Raw genomic sequence first — 24,773 nt, 5'->3', positions numbered from 1 at the left:
TGTTGTTTTTTTTGGCTGCTCCCATTAGGGGTCACCACAGTGGATCACCTTCCATTGTCCACATATTGATTTGGCACAGTTTTATCCTGGATGCTCTTTCTGATGCAGCCCTCCCCATTTATCTGGGCTTGGGACTGGCATTGAGAGGGCTGGGGTTGGTGCCCAGCATGGGTCACAAATCCACAATCCTGAGATCAGAAGTCCCATGCTCTACCAACCGAGCTAGCCAGGCACCCCATTATTATTATTATTATTATTATTATTATTATTATTATTATCATCCATCCATTTTCCATACCGCTTATCCTACACAGGGTCATGGGGGAGGGAGCCTGGAGCCTATTCCAAGGAACTTAGTGCACAAGGCAGGGGACACCCTGGACAGGGTGCCAACCCATTACACAATCTCACACACACTCACACACCTATTCACACACTATATCTCATTATGACTCATTACAGTTTTATCCCAAAGCTCTTTAGGGTTTATTACGTTTGATTTATGAATAGTGGCCTGGTAACAAACTATCAGACCTTAATATTTGCCCTTTATTTTTTCCCCCAAATGAATCTCATATAAGCATTTTCTCTGCAGTCTTGTGTGTGTGTGTGTATGTGTGTGTGTGTGTGTGAGAGAGAGAGAGAGAGAGAGAGAGAGAGAGTGAAAGCATGCATTATTAGCACTATTAGCAGATCAGATTAGGTGATGACAAGGGAATTCTTTTTGATTAGACAGAACCTTGCATGAGAGCAATTTCCTTAATTGGAATTCACCTCTGATGATGTCATCCATCACAAGGACATCTGCTTTATTGTGTATTCTGATTGGCTGTTTCCTGTCACCATCAAAGTAATTTTATGCCAGGGCCATAAGATTTATTTCACCGTTCTTGGATCATTTGTCAGGGTTTGGGAAGCTACAGTATATCAGATAATAATTTGATTCCAGCAAGGCTTGAATTCTGTCAGATACACAAACATATAATTGGATATTTTTTAATGATTTGTTTGGGCTAATGATATTCTGTGACAGTTTATTTCCTCTCAGTGTCTCATCTATAATTTACAATGCGTGTAATCCTAATAACATGGTGTAAGGCAACTTTCTGCCTTCTGAATAGATTTGATCAGTCTGGGCTTTATTTTTGTGCAGATGCAGGTGTGATTTAAGTGGTATAACAGTGACATATTGCTAATATTCACATATTCACATTATATAATTAACAGAATGTACTGTCAAATGTAGCGTCATCACAGAGTCATAGTCAATGTAAATGCTATGTCCTAGAGGCTCACACGTAGAAAAGTGTATAGAAAAGATGACACAAAACTGTAATTGGTCACAAAACTGTAAATTCTCAGGTGTCTCTGTTACAAAAACACGGATGTGAAATCTATGACTGAAATCAGTCATGTATCATTATTGCTGATAATGATTTGATAGTAATGATTGGATAATACACCAACACACCTAACCACACCTTCCGATTATGTATGCCTGATTATATATTCACTAGGTTACTATCTTGGCTGATGGTAATGAACATAGCAATGTTTTTCACCCTGATCTCATGCCTTTTTTGTGCTTGCCTTATGATCAGGAATGTGCAATATTTTATTCTTTAAAGGAATTAGGTGCAGATCTGCTTGATGTTTCAGAGAACTTGATCTCATGAAAATGAGATCCCTCATCCCATCCCTCCGGCGTGAGTCTAGGATTTCTTTGACTGTGTACGCTGGTTCACCTTTGATGTCGAGGGGTGCAGGTGGTGTAGTGGGAGGGGTGTGTTCCTCAAGAGGGCCTGATGTTACTGGTTTTAGGCATGAGACGTGAAACGATGGGGCTAGGCACCTGTGACGTGGCAGGTCCAGTTTATATGTGACTTCATTGATAGGTTTTAGGAGCTTGAATGCGCCAATGTAGTGAGGTGCTAGTTTTCTACCCCCCTCTGTAATGCTAATGTCTCTGGTGGATAATCAAACTCGGTCGCCTGGTTCATAGTCCCTCTATGACGAACTGTGAACTGCTTGGTTACCTGAGCTGTGTGTTCAAGCTGTTGCTGGGCTTGTTCCCATACCTGCTCGCTCTGCCTGAACCATTCATCCACGGGGGAATCAGTCAGGTCGAAAATCATGAAAAATGCATACAAGCAAAGATACAAATGCTAAGCCTAAGCCGAACCTTAACTTTTATAACTTTGATGAATGAATTTGCACCATGTCAACTATTATCACATATCATCTAAACTCAGTGATGTTTAAATATGGTGATCTTTGAGGCCTCTAATGCATTCCAACCTAATAGTGCATGTGTGTGCATAGTATAAACAATGAACTACAATGAACTATAAGTTTATTATATTAGAAAACCAACTGTGAGATTTACAAACTAGTGATAGCAACTTCTATGAAGTCATGCTCATAATTTATGCATGCATGCATCCATGACTCCATCCATCTTCAGTAGCTGCTTTATCCTGATTTGGGTCACAGTGGATCCGGAGCTTATCCCAGGAACACTGGGCATGAGGAAGGGACACACCCTGATTTGGATGCCAGTCCATCGCAGGGCACCATGTACACTCATTCACACCTAGGGGTAATTTATCTTCTAATCCACCTGCTTGCATGTTTTTGGGAGATAGGATGAGAACATGAAAAAACTCGACACAGAGAGTAACCAGTAATCTTAGGATCAAACTGGTACCTTGATACATTATTACAGTATTAGTTTTTTTTTAAAGAATATTTCTTATTAGACATAATGTCTATAACATACTACATATTCTTGGTGACAAACATATTCTAACATAAGTATTGTATATCTTAAGTATGAAGCATCGTGCGCATTATTTAAATAGAAGTTAAGATTGCATGTAATGACTTCATAATTCGTAATGAATGTGCTGCATTCACAAGTCATTATTGCGGAATGTTATTACAACAAATGGTAATATTTTTAATCAAGGGTAAGACTCATCTAAGAATTCTTTATAGCATTTTACTGGAGTTTTATCAGGCATTATTAAAGGTTCCTGAAATGCCTACATTGAATTGTTGGCAAATTATTAAACAGGCGGAGGAAGAGATAGCGAAATGGAGAGAAATATGGAGGAAAAGATAAGGTAGAGCACGAGAGAAGAGAAAACATGAGGAGAAGACATAAATGAAAGGGGATAAAATAGAAACAGATAAAGCAGATATAGAGACAAGGGAAGAGGAAAGGGTGAGAGAGTGAAATGCACTTTCAGAAGAAAATGTACTATACAGGCAAGGTAAAACATTTTAGAAGCACTTTTAAAAATGCAGTCTCAATCACGATGCAGTTCAGGGGGCAAGCAAGAAAAGCAAACATGGAGGATAGAGGGCTGGTCAAAATATGAGTCTTGTTAGTGAATGAATATTAGGAGATTTACAACGTGATGAATACAAAATATTTCCATCATTTCAATGTTGTAATTAAAAATAACAATTATTATTGGGACATTCACCAGTACATGGTGTGACGGTCCCACTGACTGAGTCGCACAAACAGATCAAATTCTTTTGACTTCCTCCTTATCGCCAGGGTTAAAGCAATATTTATCTAATCTTTACTAATGCTAATAAAGCAGTGTGGTTGAAAAGTCTGAGACCACAGTGAAAATCTGGGATTTTCATAAACAGAATGCTTTAGAATTTTAAAACAAAGAAAGAAAATGTTCAATATTTTGAATATTTAATAATCAAGATTCTGCACTATTTCTAAATGTAAGCAGATTTGTGATACTGACCATGTTATCTGCTTTGTACAAAAGTCAGATTTTCCTCATGCCTAATCTCTTCTATTGAAGCATCTGTTCAGAAAAAAAGTCCAATGAAGTTGATCTAAAATGGATCATAAGGTTTTGCACAAACTTGTGGCGTCCATGCCAGCTCAAATACACGCTGTAATTAAAGCAAAAAGGGGAACATACCAAGTACTAAGAAACTCTGAAATTCATATAAATATTTCAAAGATTCTAGTTTTCATGCAAGGTGTTGTCAATAATATAATTTATAATAATTTATAATAAATATTAAATTAGAAAAGAATGCAAAATAGAAGCATTTTCACTGGTGGTCTCAGACTTTTGGACCCCACTGTAAATGTAAGCTAGATAGCAAACCAGGCTAGGTAGTTATCAGCTATAAGAGTGTTGTTATTGTTACAGTGTACACATCTTATGAGCCACTTTTTTATATCAGCACAAAAAGCATCTCCTTTTATGGCAGTCCCTCTTCTATCCTCCTCTGTACCTCTCTCTCTCTCTCTCTCTCTCTCTCTCTGTCTCTTTCTCTGTCCCCTATCAACTATCTCTCCACCTTGCATATCTCTCTATCATCACAAATTAACGGACGAGCTTGTCCTGATTCAATGCCACTGATGCCATTAGGTCATCACGCCTGTCACTAAGATGGATGGGCAACGAAAGAAGGGTTGAGGGCGGGAAGTAGAAGGAGTGTAAGAGATGTACAAGTGCAGCTCCTCTGTCATTTTTCATTTTCTCGTTTTCTTTTCACCTCCTCTTTCTCTTTTATCACTTTATTTTATTTCTTTTATTCCATTCTTTTTTTTTTTTTTGATACACTTCATTTTGATTTTCTTTTTAGTTTAAATGCTTTATTGGTATAAATACCAAAATAACTACAGGTCAAATTTAATAATAGTACTTTTTTTTAATGCTCTACGAGTTAGGTATAAGTGCAGATTCTATCCGATATTCTCTATTATGATTGCATGCATGTTTTTTTACTGTAGCCTGCTACATAAAGGACATTCATTTGTATTTAATTTTGCCATTTTACAATGAAAACCATGTATCTCCAGCATCCCACAATTTTTCAGAAGCACCACAAACAACTCTTTGTCATAGCGAGTATACAAAACCGATAAGAGAATTTTGACACAATTCAGCTGAGAAAAAAAAAAACTTTATAAAACCATCAGTATATATTTTATTTAATTTGATTAAATACAGGAAACATATTGTATACACTTTTCTTATGATGAATTCCAACAAGACATGGTTATCTTTGTCTCTGTTTGTAATTCTTAAACACAGCTGCTATTAATATAAGCAGTAATACTGTTTTTGATCTGAACCATCATGTTTAATTGATGGTTTTGGTTTAACTGTAAATTACATAGCAGTGACTTTTTGGCAACATGGTATCCGTGGCTATTCCCTGGTCCTCCTGTATCAGTTGTGGGAAATATGGTTGAGGCATTAACCAGGACAATGCATGCTACCTGTGGATCCAGAACACTGGGTGAGAGAGGTGAAAACACATCCTGTCCATCACACAGCACTATGTACACACAGTCTCACACTCTGAGCTGACTTATACTTTGTCTGTTATACCCACGTTTATGGGTAAGCGTGGCACATAGAGAAACACAGATTCACATGCTATCCTGTTAAAAGCTAACAGCATGTCATATCTGTGGTGCTGTGTATCAACCAGCATTCAGGAGAACACTCATTCGTTGAGGCGTGGAGGTGTGTCTAGTTGCATACCCGCAAACATTGCGAAACGAAGTTTTGACCATTTTGCCATGGGTTCTATGAATGGGTTCAGAGTAATGTAGCCCCAAATACATCTCAAGTTCAAATAATAGTATTTTTGGGGGGGTTACATTTATTTGGTCACCTGCCAATTCCAACCCAGTGTCTCTCTGGTTGACGGGGAGAGTGAGTATGCCGTCCCTTCGACCTAGACAGCATGGCCAAATGTGCTTCCTTGGCTTCATAACAATGGCATTTAACAATAACATTACCATTTTAAGCTACAAAATCTAAACAATACAATTTTCCCTTATCACATCCAATACTTTCCAATCTTCCATGGGCTATAGACGCTGGAAATGTGTCTCCACTGCTTTTTAAAAGTGTAGTTCATTACAATACTTATAGATAATAGCTTATGACAGAAGCAGATGAAAAAATGATTTCTAAAAATGTCTGTATTCACTCGTTTCTTAGACTGGGGTCTTTAATAAAATGTCTATTCTATGATAATACTCTCTCACTGGACAGCTATTAATTAAAAACCTGAGCAAGTTTTTAGCAAGCTTTTCTTTTCTTTCGTGTCTAACATGGCAATATGATCACATTATTGTATCTTGGATTTTTTGCAGAAAACAACAAACATGATACTGTGCCATATGTGACTATATACTGTAAAGTCTGAGGATTTATATTGTCTGTAGCTGTCATTATGATGATCAGTTTAATCAACCATCAGGATCACACACTTTAATTTCTTTTTTTCCCTCTAAGCCATAGCAACACAATAAAAAAAATAATAAAAAAAACTGAAAGAACCTTCATTCCGTGATTGTTAGAATAGTGGATTTAACCACTATTCATTGAAAGTACTGGAAAAAGTGGAAGGTCATTGTACAGTAAAATTTTGTGAAATGATTTACATTGCACACAATTTGTTCATTTCCTGTGTTTAGTTGTGAAAGCTAGCTAAAGCGTTTTCTAATAACCATTCTATTTTACATTCTGACTGAAATCTGGATAAATTCGTGTGGTTAATTGTGCATTCGACTTACTTCGGAAGCTTGGAATGACATCATTTTTGACCTCTGTGCTTCGAGCTACAATGTGGGTAAAAAACACACACCACCATGTTCGTCTTTTGTTAGCAGCAAGCTAGCCAGATAAGTATGATGAGTGATGTATATTCTGTATAGTCAGGGTTATAGATTTAACAAGCTAATGTATGTAGTAAGTGGATTTAAAGCAAATACTTGTATATACAGTGTAACTCATTTAAAGCCAATAAGTGCTGCTTTGTTTACTGTTGATGCTGTGAGCAGCCATGTTGATTTGACGCCACTTGCTGATCTCGGGCTTGAGGAGACCTTACCTTAGTTTGCAACTAGGAATTCCAAGTTGAGGGGGTGCTTTCTTTGGTTTTTGGAGGTCAGAAATTCTGTTTAAGAGTGTAAGGTGAATGCAGCATGTGTTGAAGCCTGCCCTTCAGGTCTTGTAATTTATTCTGGCCTTAATTGCACTATTGTCCCACTATCACTTCCCCCACCATCGTCTATTTCCTGAGTGAGTCATCCTCCGTAGAGCTTGTGTGGCTATGTATGTATCAGATCGCACACAATCTCAAATGGTGTTGCTGACATTTAAAAGGTGCTGAATTTGCTTAGATTTCCATGAAAGGGAAAAATGCATTTGTCTCAGACCATTTGCTAAACCATTAGGGTTGATGCTGCTTGCTGATGCTGTGTATTTTAACCACCTGTCACACCAACAATAATGCCCCCAACCAATAATCAACCTTTCCACAGCCTGATTTTTGACTTCACTTGGGATTTATTTTAGCCAGTTTAACTAGAAACTAAAGACAAATAGACATTGTGCAAGTTTGCTTCTCTGTGACATTGCCAAGCTTTTGTTCACTTCTGCTCTAATTCCTGGCTTCTTCTGTTCCTAGTTTGTACTGTGTTTGCGTTGCAATCTGGATTTGTTTGCTTTGTACATTGGGCTAATTTTGGATTTTGAGCTCTTATACCTGGATAAAGGGATAGCTTTTTGTGTTTATTTTCTACGATGTTAAAAAACGCCCTGCTTAATCTGGGATCAAAGTCTTAAACTGTAAAATTATAATATGGTAGTAGACTTCTGGTCAGATCCATGGAGCATATTTTGTAGTCTTGTACTTGCTTAAAGCAATTAGCTAATGTGCATTGATGTAATTGTTTCTGTGTGTTCAAATCTGAACTTTACTTCACAGACAGGTACCAGATTAAAGGGAAAAAATGATGGTTCTGTTATCTAATGAAGGGCATTTATTTGCTAGCATGGTTTGGGTCCACTCGTAACCTTAGAGAGAAGGTGACTTCAAATCAATACCAAAAGTTATTCTGACTGATCTCCTTTATTGGATGATTTTTGACATTTTTGTCCTGATGGGAGTAGTCTGTTCCAGAATTGCTCTGCCCCCACCCAAGGGCTCACTGAATGGTTTGATGACTGTGAAAATTATGTAAATAATTATGTAAATCATATTCTATGGCCTTTACAGTCACCACATCTCAAACTAATTGAACACCTATGGGAGATCCTTAACTGACCATCATCAAAACACTAACTGACTGGATATCTTCATTTACCTAAGAAAACATTCTCTGGACTTCATTGGCCATCACTAGAAGTTGAAATTATATTAATTTTCCCAATCTCTTATAATCACTCAAAATAAAGGCAGGCTACTGAAGTCCATCCACACCTATTAAAAAGTTCAGGCATGTTTAGACATGGTTCCATTTTGGTTAAACACATTAACATGTATATTCTCTTCTGTTTGGGAGAAATCAATCAACCAAACAAACAACCAACCTCCCAACCGACCAACCTACCAACCAAACAAACAAACAGATAAACAACCTCCCAACCAAGAAACCAACCAAACAACCAACTGCCCAACCAAACACCCAAACAACCAACCAAACAAACACCCACACAACCAAACAAACAACCTCCCAACCAAACAACCAACCTACCAACCAAACAAACACCCACACAACCAAACAAACAACCTCCCAACCAAACAACCAACCTCACAACCAAATAACCAACCAAACAAACAACCTCCCAACCAAGAAACCAACCAAACAACCAACCTCCCAACCAAACACCCAAACAGCCAAGCAAACAACCTCCCAACCAAACAACCAACCTCACAACCAAATAACCAACCAAACAAACAACCTCCCAACCAAGAAACCAACCAAACAACCAACCTCCCAACCAAACACCCAAACAGCCAAGCAAACAACCTCCCAACCAAACAACCAACCTCACAACCAAATAACCAACCAACCAAACAAACAACCTCCCAACCAAATAACCAAACAACCTCTCAACCATATAACCAGGCTACCATCAGTTAGACCTGTAACATGTGTATTTTCTTTTTCAAGGATTCTTGAGTGTATTGATAACAATTTGATTTAGTTGGATTTAAAAGCAATATAAATAACCTGCGACAGCCAGTATCAGAAGTGAAAAGAAAATTGTACCGCATGACCTCCATTATAAGGAAATGTGATTATATTGAAGCTACTGGGTCAATTTTCAAATATTTTGTATAATGAATAAGTGCGTCAGGACATGCCTAGCCAGCGAGTATTTTAACTGTATTATAGCGAGCTCACAGTGCAGTGTCAGGTGTTATTAAGATGAGTTTGAGAGAGGAGATTAACTCCGACATAGATTTGGCTTGTGTTGCTGGTGACCTGGTTCCTTAATTGTTCTGTGTGCAGTTAACTGATGAAAAGTAATGATTAATGCTTTGGGATGTGTGTGTTGTCATTCATCTCTTTGATTTGCAATTTCTTTCAGAAGATCCTGTCTGCATACAGTAACAAATTTAATGGTGATTTATGATTAATGCGATGCACAGTTTAATCATGTAGCATACATGCTAAAAGCAAGCAAGCACACACACACACACACACACACACACACAAACACAAGCTCAAATTATTATGTCAACCTGAACCTCAGGCTCACTTTACAAGCCTTATTACATAATTGATGTTTGTAAATTATCCATAACTGTCATTAGTGTGAACTCTAGTGAACTAAAATGACCTCAGTGCACACATTTTCACAATCAATAACCTTCAGTATCCATGTGTACAACTATTATGTAGGGCCTGATTATTTCTGGGATGAGGGGAACACCAGAGGGAGATACAGAATTGATGTATTAAAATTACAATCAACCAAGTTAATCAATCAAACAAACAAATAAGCAAACAAATGATTGTTAACAACTTAACAACTGCTGGCACACTGCTGCGTATATATATATATATATATATATATATATATATATATATATATATATATATATATATATATACATATACATAGTAAAAATAATGTGCCATTTGAAATGCTTGTAATGTGACTGCGGCCCCATTTTCTTTTGCCTTTCTATTACTCCTTCTCTCTCTATCTCTCTCTCTCTCTCTCTCTCTCTCTCTCTTTCTGATCACCAAATCACCTGAAAGGACAAATCCAGGCTATTAGTTTTTCATTCATTGTTGTATGGTAGACAAATAGGTTCAGGAACAAAAATGCACTATTCCTAGTTGCATTCTGCAAAACAAACATCTCCATTTGCTATGTAGTTTTGTTTTAAATTACTATGTTTTGGACACCTCAATACTGTACCTATAGTGCAAGCTACTTGTTCCAAAACTGATCAAAATAAAGTCAATTGCAAATCTGTCATCTATAAGTGAAAGTCACCTTCAGAAAATATATAGGAAATATAGGATAACAATCATATACCTGGTCTTTTCCCTTAGTCTGCATTAATGTACAGAACTAGCTCTAACTCTCTCTCTCTCTCTCTCTCTCTCTCTCTGTGTGTGTGTGTGTGTGTGCTTGATTGAAGTATTGGATGCTCGTGTCTGTGTATCAGTTAGATACTCTGTCACTGGGTCACTCTGAGCTTATGTTATCACCCACTTCCATAACAGGCTTCAATTTGCACTGATTGTTTCTACTCACTGTGTGTGTGCTGCGGGTGTGTAACCTAGTTTTTCACTTCTGTCCTACATGACTGAGCTGATTCCGGTTCTGGTCCTGTAGTGATAAGACATGTCCAAATCATAAGATTAAGTTGGCTGTAGCTGTAACAGTTTGCTGTCTACAGGAGCACAAAAGCAGCTTAAAATCAAAAGGTCAAGGTAAAAAAAAAATAATAATAAAATAAATGGAATAGTAAATGAAGAGGCAAATGATGTAGTGATGCTAAAACAGGTGAAGGTCTAATTTATGTTTCATAAATGAACAAGGGTAAGCATATTGATATTATTAATGTGTATTCTGGATGTCATGTCCAAGTCATGAATGCAGTCAGAGAAAGAGTCTTATCTTGTAGTCTAGTGTACGTGTCAAAATACTTATGATACTAATTGTATTTGTGTAGGACCTTTCTTACCCCCAGAGCTGCTTTAATAAAAAATATTACATAGAGATATAGTTAAAATATCATACAGACAAATTACTCAAAGGAGAATACAAACCTGTATGCTATATACCATTTTTTTCTAAATGAAATACACAGTGCTGTAACATGTAGGAAGAGGCAGGGCACAAGTGTGTAAACACATTATATATATCTATATTGGGGTGATAGCATGGATCAAAACACAGGCAGGCAACATAACAGCAAGATATGAAAACCAGAACAAACGAGGAAACAAGAAGAAAAATGCACAATGAGACAATTTATGATGATACATTTATGGCACAACAGGATATACATAGAGAAACTAATCAATGGCCAACACAGAACAGGTGAACACAGTGAGGTAACAAACCAATGACAGGACAGGGGTGGGGACAGGACTAGAACAGAATCCAAAACATGAGCACATGGTGTTCCTCGACATGAAAACGGCAATGCAAAGGTGGAAACCATGACCATTGATCAGTAATAGATTTATCACCAAAGCGCCACACAGTTTAGTGTTTTACTTTCTTCTGAAACATGAGGAAACTCTATATGCAGAATGCTTGAGCTTTGGGTTTGACTCCTGATTTAAGGTAATTGTAAAAATAAAACCGTTAATTCTTTCTATTGTAACTTGTGTATTTGTGTTTATTCCAGGTTATTTCCAGGAGCTGCTGAACCGTTCTGAAGCTCATCTCCGTGCCTCATTGCAGTCCACCTTCGGTTCGCTCTTCTCCCAGAATGTCCGGGTGTTCCAGGATCTGTATTCAGATCTGCGGCACTACTACCGTGGCTCCAAACTGAACCTGGAGGAGGCGCTGAACGACTTCTGGGCGCGTCTGCTGGAGAGGTTGGTGCGAGGACTGAATGGGCGCTACAGCATGGGCGAAGATTATCTGGATTGTGTGGCGAAGCAGGCAGAGACGCTGCATCCCTTCGGAGAAAAAGTACGAGAGTTCAAGCTCAAGGTCACACGCACTTTTGTGGCTGCCAGATCCTTTGTTCAGGGGCTCGTCGTTGCTGGGGAGGTGGTGCGAAAAGTTTCTCAGGTATGTAGAGCTGTGCTCAGTTCTTTTGGGGGGGGAGGTTGCTTTCTCTTGCTCAAAAACACCATAACCTTGGTTTGATAATTAGATACAAGGGTGAATTTGGTATATATGATTAATCATAATGCTAAACGCTTACAGCATTTAGCAGTTCTCTTATGCAGAGTGTACACAATACACTTACAGAAGTGTACTGAGGTCCTCATGCCATGGTCTAAGACTAACATACAGTTACATATTAGTTACATAGGAGTTAATGCAAGTCTGAGAGTTTTTCAACATGATCTCGGTTTCCTCCATCTGTAACATGCGGTTAGCATTTGAACGTTTCCATGTACAGAAAATAAGTTAAATTCCATAACTGAATGTTCTGTGACTAATCAGCCAAATTCAACCAAAGGTGTTCCAGTTTTATCCAACCTTCTAACACTGGAGTAAAAATGAGTTCCAGTTGCTTTTTTTGTGGTGTCCATGTGACTTCATGGCTAAGCTACAATGACTTACACATAACCACGTAAAGGAATTTCCACTTCTTGAAAGGACAGATTATACAGATTTAGAGCTTAAATTACCTTTTGCTGATGAATTAATGCCCCAACAACTGCCCTTAGACTTCCATTATAAGGCTTTTTGATTCAATCTCGATGCACTGCATCTGTAGAACAGGGGCAGCTTTTGACAAGTCACTTTTTTCTTAGCATAAAGAATCCAAAACTGTGTGTCTATTTAACATGAAACTTGTTTATATAGGCTATAGGATAACATAAGAGTATTTCTTACAGTTATATTCTTATAAATTTTAAAGCCTGGATCAATGGGACATCCACAGCTAAGCAGTTAAAGAGATGAGGATTAGGACAAACACACAGGTGCAAAGTAACAGGACTGAGACTGGGAACTTCACTCATTCTTCCTGTCACTTTCTGTCTGCTCTCTTCCTGCTTATTTAGTGCTGGATTTTCCTTCATTTTATCTCTAATATCCCTGTCCATTTTGTCCGCCATTGGTCTGAGCAAACACATTTTTTGCCCTGATCTCTTTTTTGTTCTTGATTCAATGTGTCTTGGGCAACTGCTTGGGTATTCAGTCTGGTCTCGTCTTCTCTTATCCATCTTTTTAATTCTTTCTAAATCTCTTTCTTTGCCTCTGGAATCCACACACACACACACACACACGCTTATGCAGACAAACACAGCTGTAGGTGTACATACATACATACATCCTAGACCAGATAATCCATGTTGAAGTCTTATATAAGCTCTGTAGAGAAGAACGAACTCTCATATATTTTCCAACTACAGACAATTGTGTTGCATATTACGTTAAATAACAGGATCTATGTATGTATTTTCTGTTTCGGTTTATCTATACTGATTTTCTTAAGAGTAATTCCACCCTTGGTTTTTGTTAGTCTCTGCCCTCTACACAAGTGTGGCACAAATGTGTGTGGAGTGAGGTTGCCAAGATTGAGGTTTTTACACTAAATTGGGCTAGTTTTAGAACGAAGTTGCGGGTGGAAACAGCAAGGTTGTGGGTGGTATGTGTTCTTTGGGTTAGTTTAAAAATAGTCCGCAGCAACCAAGCTCTTGTTTTAAAGCAAATAATAATATAAAAATAATAATCTACTGTGGTGCGAGGAGGAGTGGAAGATGTCATCACCAGAACAGATGAAGGCTTTTTCACAAAATGTACCATTAGTATCATACAGTAAGGTTTAACAATGTGCTATAAGAAGTAAATGATCCTTGTCTTGAAAGCCTTTTTTTAAATAAATGAAAGTTATGGTTATATTGGGCATAAATTAATAAATGAGCTTTTTCTTGAAAACATGCTAGCTGAGTACATTTTGAACTCATACAGTCTCAGCACACACTTTATTAATTTCATTGTAATCTTCAATGCTAATACTCACTAGCTAGCTAACATGAGCAAACTTGGCAGTTTTCCTTGTAGTATTTTTAAGCCATTTGATAAAAGTTCATAAAATGTATAGACAGTTATAATTAATTAATTCAAGCCAGAACCCAGTGTCAGTGTCATGTCAGTGACTAGCAACTCTATGTCCCATACAGGATTCCCACGATCCTGAAAACAGTAGCCAAAATACTCCTTTTACCATTTTAAATAGCTAATGTGTAGTATACTACTGCATTAAATCATGCTAACATTTTAAATTTGCAGTATTGCTCCTGAGTGTTGAAACAGAAAAGCCCTGTTGTTGGGAGATTTGAATGCCTGTGAGGCAAGGGATTACATTTGGCTCTACTCTGTGTGGGGGAGAGATGGCATACTCTCTCTCACCTGTCAATCACAGAGACACTAGCCAATCGAGGGTATCTGTGAGCTCATGTATGCAGAAGAGGGCAGATAGCATTTTTCTCCAAGTGTGTTACACTGCGCTATGAAGCAGCATGAGCAGCAGCTTGAAAAGATGCAGTTGGCTGACTTCATGTCTTGGAAGAAGCCTTCACCCTCCCAGTCGGTAGCTGTCATATGATAGGGGAGAGCTGGCTGGTGGGTGAGAATTGTCAAGTAACCAATTTCCCACAGTAGTGACGACCAAATTCCCAGGGCATTGATGGCTCGGTGGATATGGCTCTGGGTTAGTGATGTGAAGGTCAAGGGTCGGGGGTTCAAACCTCTGTCCAGCTGTTACTGTTGGGCCCTTGTGCGACGCTCTGCTCCATGTATCCAATGAATCATGGCTGACCCTGTGATCTGGCCCCAGCTTCCTAACAAGCTAGGATAGACAAAAAAACATATAATAATAATAATTTCACTGTACTATAATGTATATGTGTCAAATAAAGGCATTGTTCGTCTGAAATTGAGGAGATGGAAGGTTTACTCACAAAAAAGCAAAAGCCGTGGTCATGCTCATTTAGTCCGTAGTTATGGAAAATAATTTTATTTGAAGTGATGGAAAAGAATCTATTTAGTTATATTATGTGGAACCCTGTCCATGCTAACCCTGCTAAAATGCAGCCTAGACCAGGATGACCAGAATGACCAGGAAAATGTTGCTAGCAAGCAAACGACTGGCCATGATTTGTCTTGAGGCATTTGACAAAGAAAGCTTAGTGTTTGAAATGACTAAGATTTATTTTAGTTTGAAATGTTATATGCCTAAGCAATTCTGTGCATTGTATTATTTGAAAATTTGAAAAGAACTACACATTATAATACTATTTAAATCATATGAGTCTTTGTAGGTTACTTTATTGTGCTGGGTTCTAAAATACAAAATAGCAAACAGATTTCATATTGCTTGCATAGTTCCCCAAATAACATGTTCAATTTCTTTAACAGTGGCCGTAACTGAATCTTAGAAACATCCTAACACTCACCAGCAGTGGTATTATGATGAAAGAGGGGATACAGTTAGGCCAGCAAATATTCAGTGTATACACCAATATACAATCAACACAAAAAATTACATATACTTACATTTATATGCCAGTTTCTTCCTCTCCTCCACTGCACCTATATATTCCATGTTTTCATCCAGTCTGTAATTGTAATATACAAATATTTGATTCAGACAGTATTGGATGCCTTCCTATTGCGCAATATTGCCTGAGTAGGCAGCATTTGTTACATTTGGACACGATAATGAATTATAACACAGATTCCCTCGAGCATTATTATTCAGAAGTTAGTGTGGGGATATTCTGTGAATATTCTGTGGCCTTTAATCAATATGGTAATCACAGTGAAATGGCAAACCTGAGAATGTGAGAAGAACTACTGATGCTTTTACCTAACATCCAAATGTCACTGAGTCTGCTTTCCTGATGAGGTTAGGGACCAGTGCGTGAGCACACACACACACACACACACACACACACAAACACATATATATCTGAGACCTTCACAGACACATTTGTTTGAATCAGCATACAATTAGCTTGTTATACCTGGAATTATTGCTGAACTGTGATGCATTTTCGCACTATTTCACTTATCAATCATTTACTAAATTTATGTAGGCCAAACTAAAGACAAGAAGAGTTTCCATGATGCCGATTTGCTTTGTACGTATGTGTGTCTGTTGATAAATTAGAAAGTGCGTATGCAGCACAGCTGATTTTTGTGAAGCCCACAAATCTCCATAAATGCAAAGCTGACAGACAGCAGAAACAGCTAAAGTAAAGACTAAAGGGAGGAGAAGTGCATCCTAAGGGCAGAGTGTGCAAAATCTTCCAGTAATGCAGCTCAGCCATTGCAATGCCTTTGGCTACCACAACCACAGACTTTTTCCATTCTTATTTGTCCTAGTTTTTCATTTCTTTTGTCCTAATGAAATAGTTCATCTTAATTAATGAATTTGTTTTGGATTGATTTCTTTCAAGGCATTAATATGAAATGACGAAAAAAAATTCAGTTACATTTGTGTGGTAAATAAATAAGCTTTTGAGAACTTAGTAATCTGGGTAGGACACTGGTCACAGGCTTTGGAGAGAGTGGCACTGATTTTATTTCTAGATATCTACTATTTACATGATTTTATGTGAAACTCAAATACAGAAAAATAAGGACAAGGCACATGTTTCCGCTGTCAGCAGAGCAAATGTTGACTCTCTTTCACTGTACAAAGACTGACTGAAACACAAAGAGTCTAAAAATACACTTAATGATTAGTCTCACACAGGTCCACCTGTTCATTAATAGCATGGCTGTTTCCTCCCATTCACAGCCAGCACCTGACCACGCCCCCGCTGCCACAAAGCTTTTTAAACTTGACAGTGTAATTTGTGTCCGAAACTGCAGTAACTCCTGCTTATTATAAGATCCAAAGCCTATCAATCGAGGTACACATTAGTGAGTCTCTGTACACGTAAATCTCAGGAGTTCTCATATGATAGGTACAAATATTTTTCCAAACTAACTTCATTTTCCTGAAATTTAAATACATTTGTTCTAATAAATGAGGCCCAGTGTTACTAGCATAATGCTATTTAATATTAACTTGCTAATAGGGTTAACAACATCAAACATGGTTAATTAATTTCTAGTGTCTGTGTGCCAGGATATAATTGTATGTGCCCCGGTTTCATTTTCAGTCGAGCTTTCCTCATTTGTTGATCAAGCTAATATAAGTATAACAGAAATATTCTGCTCAATTCAGCTGAGTTCAGGACATGAGTGCCATTACTTATTACTCAACTGTGACATTTTGAGCAATTGCAAATCAGGCAGGTCTTTCAGGGAGGTCATGGGGGAATCAAAATAATTTATAAACGAGACAAAAGAAGATGAGAGGATATCTGTGTGATGAATGAATAGTGGCTTTAACTATGACCTCCATCAAAATGTAAGGTTAGCCTTGTTCAGAGAGAGCGAACAAGAGAGCAATCCTCACTCCTGTGAGTGTATAGAGGTGTGCAAGAAGCTGTGTGATTGTGTATGTGTAATAGGCAAATAAACCCAGAAATAGAGGTCACAAGCAAAATGTGACAAGAAAATACATTAATGATGATGCTTTTTCTCTGTAAGAACGTGTGAATGTGTGTAGGTGTTTTGCCTCAGTGCATGTGAATAAGACACCACAGGAAGTAACCAAACACCCTATATTTTAAGTTAGTTCCTTGTTTTGTAAGCCATGCTTAATATTTTTCAATACTAATATTCGTAATGCTAATGCTGCCTTATAATGAAATTTTCAGTGTGGATGGAACACTGTATGAAATTATCAGTGTGGAATGAATGTAAATGTCAGTGACCAGTCACTAGTAAAATAGAGTCTAATTTTAATGTACACTGTAGGTGTTAAAGGAAAATTTCATCCTGATGATGCATATTAAATAAGTTTTATATTAATATTAGTTTTATTAAATATTTGTAATGTGCTTAGTGATTCTGGTGCTAATTTCGCAGTTGCTGTTGTATGTTTCTTGCTCCAACGAGAAATTATTTTCTCACTTACCATTGTCCAGTGACATTCAGTCTCATACTAATTAGAAATCCAATTATACCTAGAATAATGGTTACAGCTAAAGCTGGACTCAAAGTTCCAGAATGCATTGCAGCCATACTGGGTGAGATGCTGTTGATGGCAGTATTAGCATGAAAGTTGAAGCTTTGGAACCGTATCTGTTTGAGCATACAGGTGAGGAGGTAAAAGAGCTGAATACAGTACAGGACTAAAGTGCTGCCGCAACACTCTTTTTTAGCCAGAGATGAAACAAGCAGTGTTGCAAACTCTTTTCATAGAAACGTATCTTTAGCAAGCTCACAAAGTCAGTAGATGATGCAAAAATGAGGCACAAAGTTGCCAGATGATGTCGTAGACTAATTTGCATACTCATTTATTCATCTTATTCGTTGCGTATCAAATTGAAGGAAGATTTTCTGAAGACACTTATCATAGAAGAGAATAAAATAGAATATAAGATTATTTCATCAGAAAAGAAAAGAGTACATTATAATTTGATGAATTCTTATAGAAAGAAGTCATCTTTGGTCATGGCACCACAAACTAACCTTTCATGCATTTAAAAAATACTTCTCCCAAGAATGCAGACAGAAAGAAGCAGTGGTAGTACGTAGTTTTGATATGCACATGAAGGAAACTTTTATGGATGGAATAACTTGTTTTTACTACTTGTAAATATATTCAAGAAGAGATTTAAAATGGATGAACAAAGTGTATGTGCCTTTGGACTCAAGAGCAAAAATGCAGACTTTTTCTCAGAAATCAAAAACTCAGACTTCATCATCCTACAGGACACATGGAGCAGAGGAGATAGACTGGTTGTCCTGGTTGTCCTACAGGCTACAGAGAACTTGTCATTCCATCCATTAAACTGCCTGGAGTGACACTGGGAACAGACTCAGGGGGCATGCTAATCTGGTACAAGTCAGATATTGCCCATGCCATCAAAATAGTTAAAATAAACCAATTTTATATATGACTAGAAATTAATAGGGCAGTCATGTCAACAGAGAAGAACATCCTTCTGTGTGCCACTTATATCCCACCAGCAGAATCTCCCTACTTTAATGAAGACAGTTTCTCCATATTAGAAGAAGAGATCAATCACTTCCAGTCACAGGGCAGTGTACTGATCTGAACAGGTGAAGAACCTGACAAAGTCAACCCTCAGGGCGACAAACACTAGACCATAGTAACATCACCCTCTACCTAAACAGAACAATACCCAACCAACAGGCTTCAAAACTAAACCAACCTCACCCCCTCAGATCTGGTGCTTCTGCCACCCACAAAAGAAGGTCTACAGCAGCATCTAGACCTGCTGCACATCTTCTGTCAGACATGAGCTCTGTCAATTAATCCCAAAAAGGCTAAAATAATAATATTCCTAAAAAGACACAGTCACCAAGCCCAACATCATAACTTCAAATTAGTCAACATGGACCTTGAACTCACTCAGAACTACACATACTTCATTATAAGCATCAACAACACATGAGACTTCAATAAGGCTGTGAACAACCTGAGAGAAAAAGCACAAAGAGATTTTTTACACTATTAAGAAAAATATCAAAATTGACATCCCAATCAGAATCTGGCTAAAAATAATTCAATCGGTTCTAGAGCCCATCACACTCTATGGATGCGAGGGCTGGGGTCCGCTCACAAACCAAGAGTTCACTAAATGGGACAAACACCAAATCAGTGATTGGTCAATGGGAACAATGGTGATCGGTGATTGGTCGATAGGAACAATGGTGATCAGTGATTGGTGGATGGGAACAATGGTGATCAGTGATTGGTCAGTGGGAACAGTGGTTATCAATGATTGGTCAATGGGAACAATGGTGATCAGTGATTGGTTGATAGGAATAATGGCGATCAGTGATTGGTCGATAGGAACAATGGTGATCAGTGATTGGTTGATGGGAAAATAAACCTGCTTTCTTAACTCATATAACCAGCAGCCTTGATGTGAGCTGGAGAACCATTTATGGTACAAGACATCACTAATGTCTTGTACCATAAATGGTTGCTAAAAAAGTTGCTAGATTTGTCGCTAGGGTCTTTGTCAAAGCAAAGTCACTAAAGTTAGGTCTAAAAAATTAGGGCTAATTCCTACTGGCACCACTACCAGCAAGTAGTTGAAATGCATTGTGGGTAATGTAGGAAACAAAGTGCAAATAGACAGATGTCTATGAAGGACATTTAAACCTCACTTTTATACAACTGAAGATCATGTTAATTGTGAATATTAAGATACGAGTTGGTAAAGGTGGATTTTTTCTCCAAAGTAACAAATATTTTTAAATTGTAAACATTACCATAATCCCGTAGTCATGTTTTCCTCCTCTCGGTCACGTAGTCAAACATTGACGGGGCCTTTCTCTCTCTCTCGCTCTCTCTCTCGCTCTCTCTCTCATTCTGATTTGATGCCAGTTTCGGTCAGTAACCCACTCACTGAGTTTCACATTAGGAGGAGGGAACTGCCCTCTCACACATCTGTCAGATGATGAGTGAAAATAAATAAACAAAAGAAAGGGAACAAGATAAAGAATAAGTAGAAAGAAACAGACAATCCTTAAGCAGAGTAGCAAAAGGGAAATGACAGGAGAAAAAACGTTTGAACTTTTGAAAAACTTTTCGAGGGGAAAAAAAGAGCAGTAAAAGGAGACAGTGCACAGCTGGATGTTTTCTTGCAACAGCAACCCGCCTATACTTTGCTTTCTTCCCAGGTTTTTGGTTCTTATTAAAAGCAATGTTTTCTTCAGTGTCCTTGTAACTAGGCCAGGCAGAGCATTTATGCCTTCATCAGAGAGAGAGGAGGTTGTTCATATTTTTCTCTAATTACTATAGCAAATGTCTTTAAAGAGGACATGTCTCTGCCAAGCTTGCCAACACATCCCTTACCAAACGAAGGCTTTTAGGAACAGATTGTTGACAAGTGCAAATAAATCAAGTTACAGTAAATCAAGTACAATCCATGGTTTGTTTCTTTGCATTTGATGAACCAGCACGGTCTCTTAATTGCAAATTTGTCGGATTTAAAAAAAATGTAATCGATTCAATTACAAATAAACTTATTGCATGCACAGAATGTATTCACCTATGTTACTTTATTAGTACTGATAAACTAGTGCTAGCTCATGACCCTAATTGAGTTCCAGGAAGTTAGCATTACCTAGCTAGTGGCAAATAATTGTAGTAACATTTTGTGCAGTTTTAAACATCAGTGCCAACCCAGTCTTACAGAAAAAAAAAAAAAAAAAGTTTGCTTGCAACCTATCTGCTGCACCTTCTATATGTTGAATAACACTGTTCTGGCACAAGCATACGCTGAATAGCAATAGAGGAAGAAGAAGAAGTTTTATTTGTATAGCGCCTTTCCACAAGATCAAGGACGCTTAATAGATTTACATCAATACAATACAATTAATACAATACATCAATACAGTACAATTAATACAATACAATACAATTAATACAATACAATACATCAATACAGCACAATTAAACATACGATTCACTGAAAATACATTTCAAATAAATATGTTAAAGCTGAGATTTGAAAGCAGGTAGAGAGGAAATATTACAAAGTGAGAGGGGTAGTGAATTCCAGAGCTTGGGAGCGACAACACAAAAGGATCGATATACACATATATAAAAACCCTAAAAATGATTCCTATAAGAAATTCCTATAAGATTTTATTGGATCTCAGGAATGTAAAGTTGCAGGAAAACAAAGTCAATATTTGGTGTGACGATCCTTTGATTAAAAAAAAAAATAGTAGTCTCAGGTACAATGTGTGCAGTTTTATAAGGAAATGAGCTGGAAGTGTTACTGAGCATCTTGCAGAACCAACTACAGTTCTTCTGTAGACTTTGACTGTCACACCTGCTTCTTATTTTTGCAGCAAAACCCAGCAGCCTTCATTATGTTTTTTAGTCTGAAAAGTGTCTCTTATGTAATATGCTGCTTTCTTTACGGACATACAAACATTTTTCTGTAATATTTAATTTTGTGCCTGAAAACTAATGTTTGGAAATCTAAAATGTTTTTGTACTGAATCAGTAATGTAGAAGTCATTAAATAAAAATCTATAACAAAGTTTGTACTAAAAAAAAATAGGGTGCCTAAGACTTATGCACAGTGCTGTGTGTGTGTGTATATATATATATATATATATATATATATATATATATATATATATATAATTTTATCAAACCTCATGGAATGACTTGAATACCATATAAAGCTGAAATAGCTTGAATACCATATAAACAAAATGGAGCTCTGTCTAGGCGAAAAGATGTTCATCATTTTCTGAGTGATGACAATTAAATATTTTAATGTTGTCCTCTCACAGCAGTAATTTTGCTAAAGGCGCATTGTGTCTGTATTAAATGAATGTCATTGTAATTATTCTCATCAGTACATTTTTCACACTGATGATGTTAATGATGCTGATTTTAATTATTGCAGTCTCCAATCCATAATCCACAAAAGAGTTTCGGTCTTAACATTTATGATGACCAATTACAAATCTCTTACAAGCTTTGACAGAAACGTTGTATTAAATGGCCTCTCTGAGTTCTCTGTCAGATCTATTAATCCACCTTTGATAAATTACTGTTTAAATATATTAATAATCTGTAGACATCAGCATGCATATGAGAGAGAGAGAGAGAGAGAGGGAGAAAGTGTGCGTGTGAGTGTGTGTGTGTGTGTGTGTGTGTGTGTGTGTACTTTATGCCTGTGGCGCCTGTTGTAATCACTTTCACCTTGTCTCGTGTCACATAACTTAATTAACCTGCATTACCCATACACCTCAGAACAACCTTCTAACTAGCATAACATTAGCAGTGGCTAATTCAATTAAGCTCATTGCTTTTATGCTGGATGCTGTATTATGAAGTCATGTTGCACTTATATCCATGATCAGTTAAAATAATGGTCCCAGGAAACATTAGGTTTTATTGAATTTCAGAAATTGGCATGCATGAATATGGGAAACAAGCTAATGTATGAGTTGCACACACCACAGGCTTGTAGGTATATTAGGGACTAGAGACTAGATAGCTCACAGCAGTGCTACAGCAGCACAGACTCTCCTTGAAGTGTGTGTGTGTGTGTGTGTGTGTGTGTCTGTGTGCGTATATATATATATATATATATATATATATGTGTGTGTGTGTGTGTGTGTGTGTGTATCACATTTAAATAATAATATGCTGTGGCTTTCATACTATGTATTTATTATTGACTATGACAGTGACTTCTCTGTTTGTTTGGGTTTTTTTAAATATGAATGTCACCTTACTTACGTAACTGAACTTTAAAAAAAAAAAAAAGCTAACTAATGTTTGCAGAGAAAATTCATAGCTAACTTACTGTAGTTAATGATTCTTTTAGAAACGTTGGACAGTACAGGCACAGTCATGTAAGTCTCTCTTAACGCTTATATTATAAAAATCCATGAAAAATCTTACAACAGCATTTACATCATTTATTGTTTCAGTAGCTTGTTCTGCAGTTTTGTTTACACTTTTTCTATAAATGACCATTCAGAATGGCATCACACACTATTTCTCTCACCAATATGTGTATCTATAAACATAATTTCTACTTTAGGAGCAACACCCAAAACCCAGTTCCGAGTGAATGCATCTAAATTTCTAGTTCCCTTCCAAATGTATCCCTGGATTTATCAGGCTGCATTGTGTGACTTTCTGTCTTTTTTTTCCTGTCCAGCTTTATAAGGATCCATTGAGTCACAGATAGACTTGGCATAATGAGCATGAGCATGTTCCTCTTGCTTTTGCCATCTTTCTCTTTCTCCCACACTTCATGTCTTTCTCAATTTTCATCGTTTCTTATTCTTCCTGTACACACACACGCACACACACACACACACACACACAAAAACCTCAGCTATTATTTGGAAAGCTTCAGATTCAAAATGATCATTTAAAATTTCAGTAATGCATTAAAACAAATATTATGAATAATTATAAGTAAAGAGCTTGCCCTATCAGCTGGAGCTCCCCAGTTTGAATCCCGACAATGCCACAGCCATCCGTTGCCGGGAATCCAAGAGAGCAAAATTGGCCATGCTCTCTGGGTGGGAAGGATGGCATACTCTCTCTCCCATATCAATCACAGTGACACTAGCCAATTGTGGGTGTCTGTGAGCTCATCCTTGCAGAAGTGGCTGGATAGCGCTTTGCTCCGCGTGTTACGCCACCCTGTGACGCAACTTAAGCAGCAATTCGAAAAAATTCGGTCAGCAGCTTCGTGTGTCTCGGAGGAAAAATGAATAAATAAACAAACAAACAGAGTAAGGAACAAAATCATGGGGTGGTGTGATATGGCCTAACGTGAAGTGGTCTTACTTTTACCACCATGAAGTTGATTATTTTCCTATAACAGCAAGTCCTGTAGTGTTTTATTTCTCTTATACCACAGCCAATGATCATACTTTTTAATTTAACTCTTTTTACCAGAGGTCAAAAAAATGGAATTTCCAAAGCCTCAGGGCTTTAAGAATTTGCAGTTTTTCTTTTCTTTTCTTTTTTTAACCTAGCCTACCTAGGTTTAATGTTATAATTTTATTGTGGCAGTTGTATAAGGTGTTTTACTATCAAAAAAGCTTTAGTTGTGCTAAAAGTTGTGGAGAGGTTTGAATTGTTTGACTAGCATGGGGCTCACACCTCTACCATTTCACAGCGCCCTGCTCACCAGCAGCTAAACACAGAGTCACGATACTCTACAC

The 24,773-nt window shown here is 37.4% G+C and overlaps 1 protein-coding gene across 1 annotated transcript in view; it reads left to right on the top strand.

Annotated features, from left to right (window-relative positions):
• The window catches only part of gpc1b (glypican 1b), an 87,281-nt gene that overhangs the window by 47,896 nt on the left and 14,612 nt on the right, over nt 1-24,773 (top strand). The window contains exon 3 of the mRNA XM_026925363.3: nt 11,677-12,068. Coding sequence (XP_026781164.2) covers nt 11,677-12,068 — 392 coding nt within the window. The remainder of the gene's footprint in view (nt 1-11,676; nt 12,069-24,773) is intronic.

Source organism: Pangasianodon hypophthalmus, chromosome 21 (assembly GCF_027358585.1).
Source record: "Pangasianodon hypophthalmus isolate fPanHyp1 chromosome 21, fPanHyp1.pri, whole genome shotgun sequence".
Classification (NCBI taxonomy): Eukaryota; Metazoa; Chordata; class Actinopteri; order Siluriformes; family Pangasiidae; genus Pangasianodon; species Pangasianodon hypophthalmus.
Note: the sequence above shows the minus strand (reverse complement) of the source record. Positions and strands in the feature narration are given on the sequence as shown.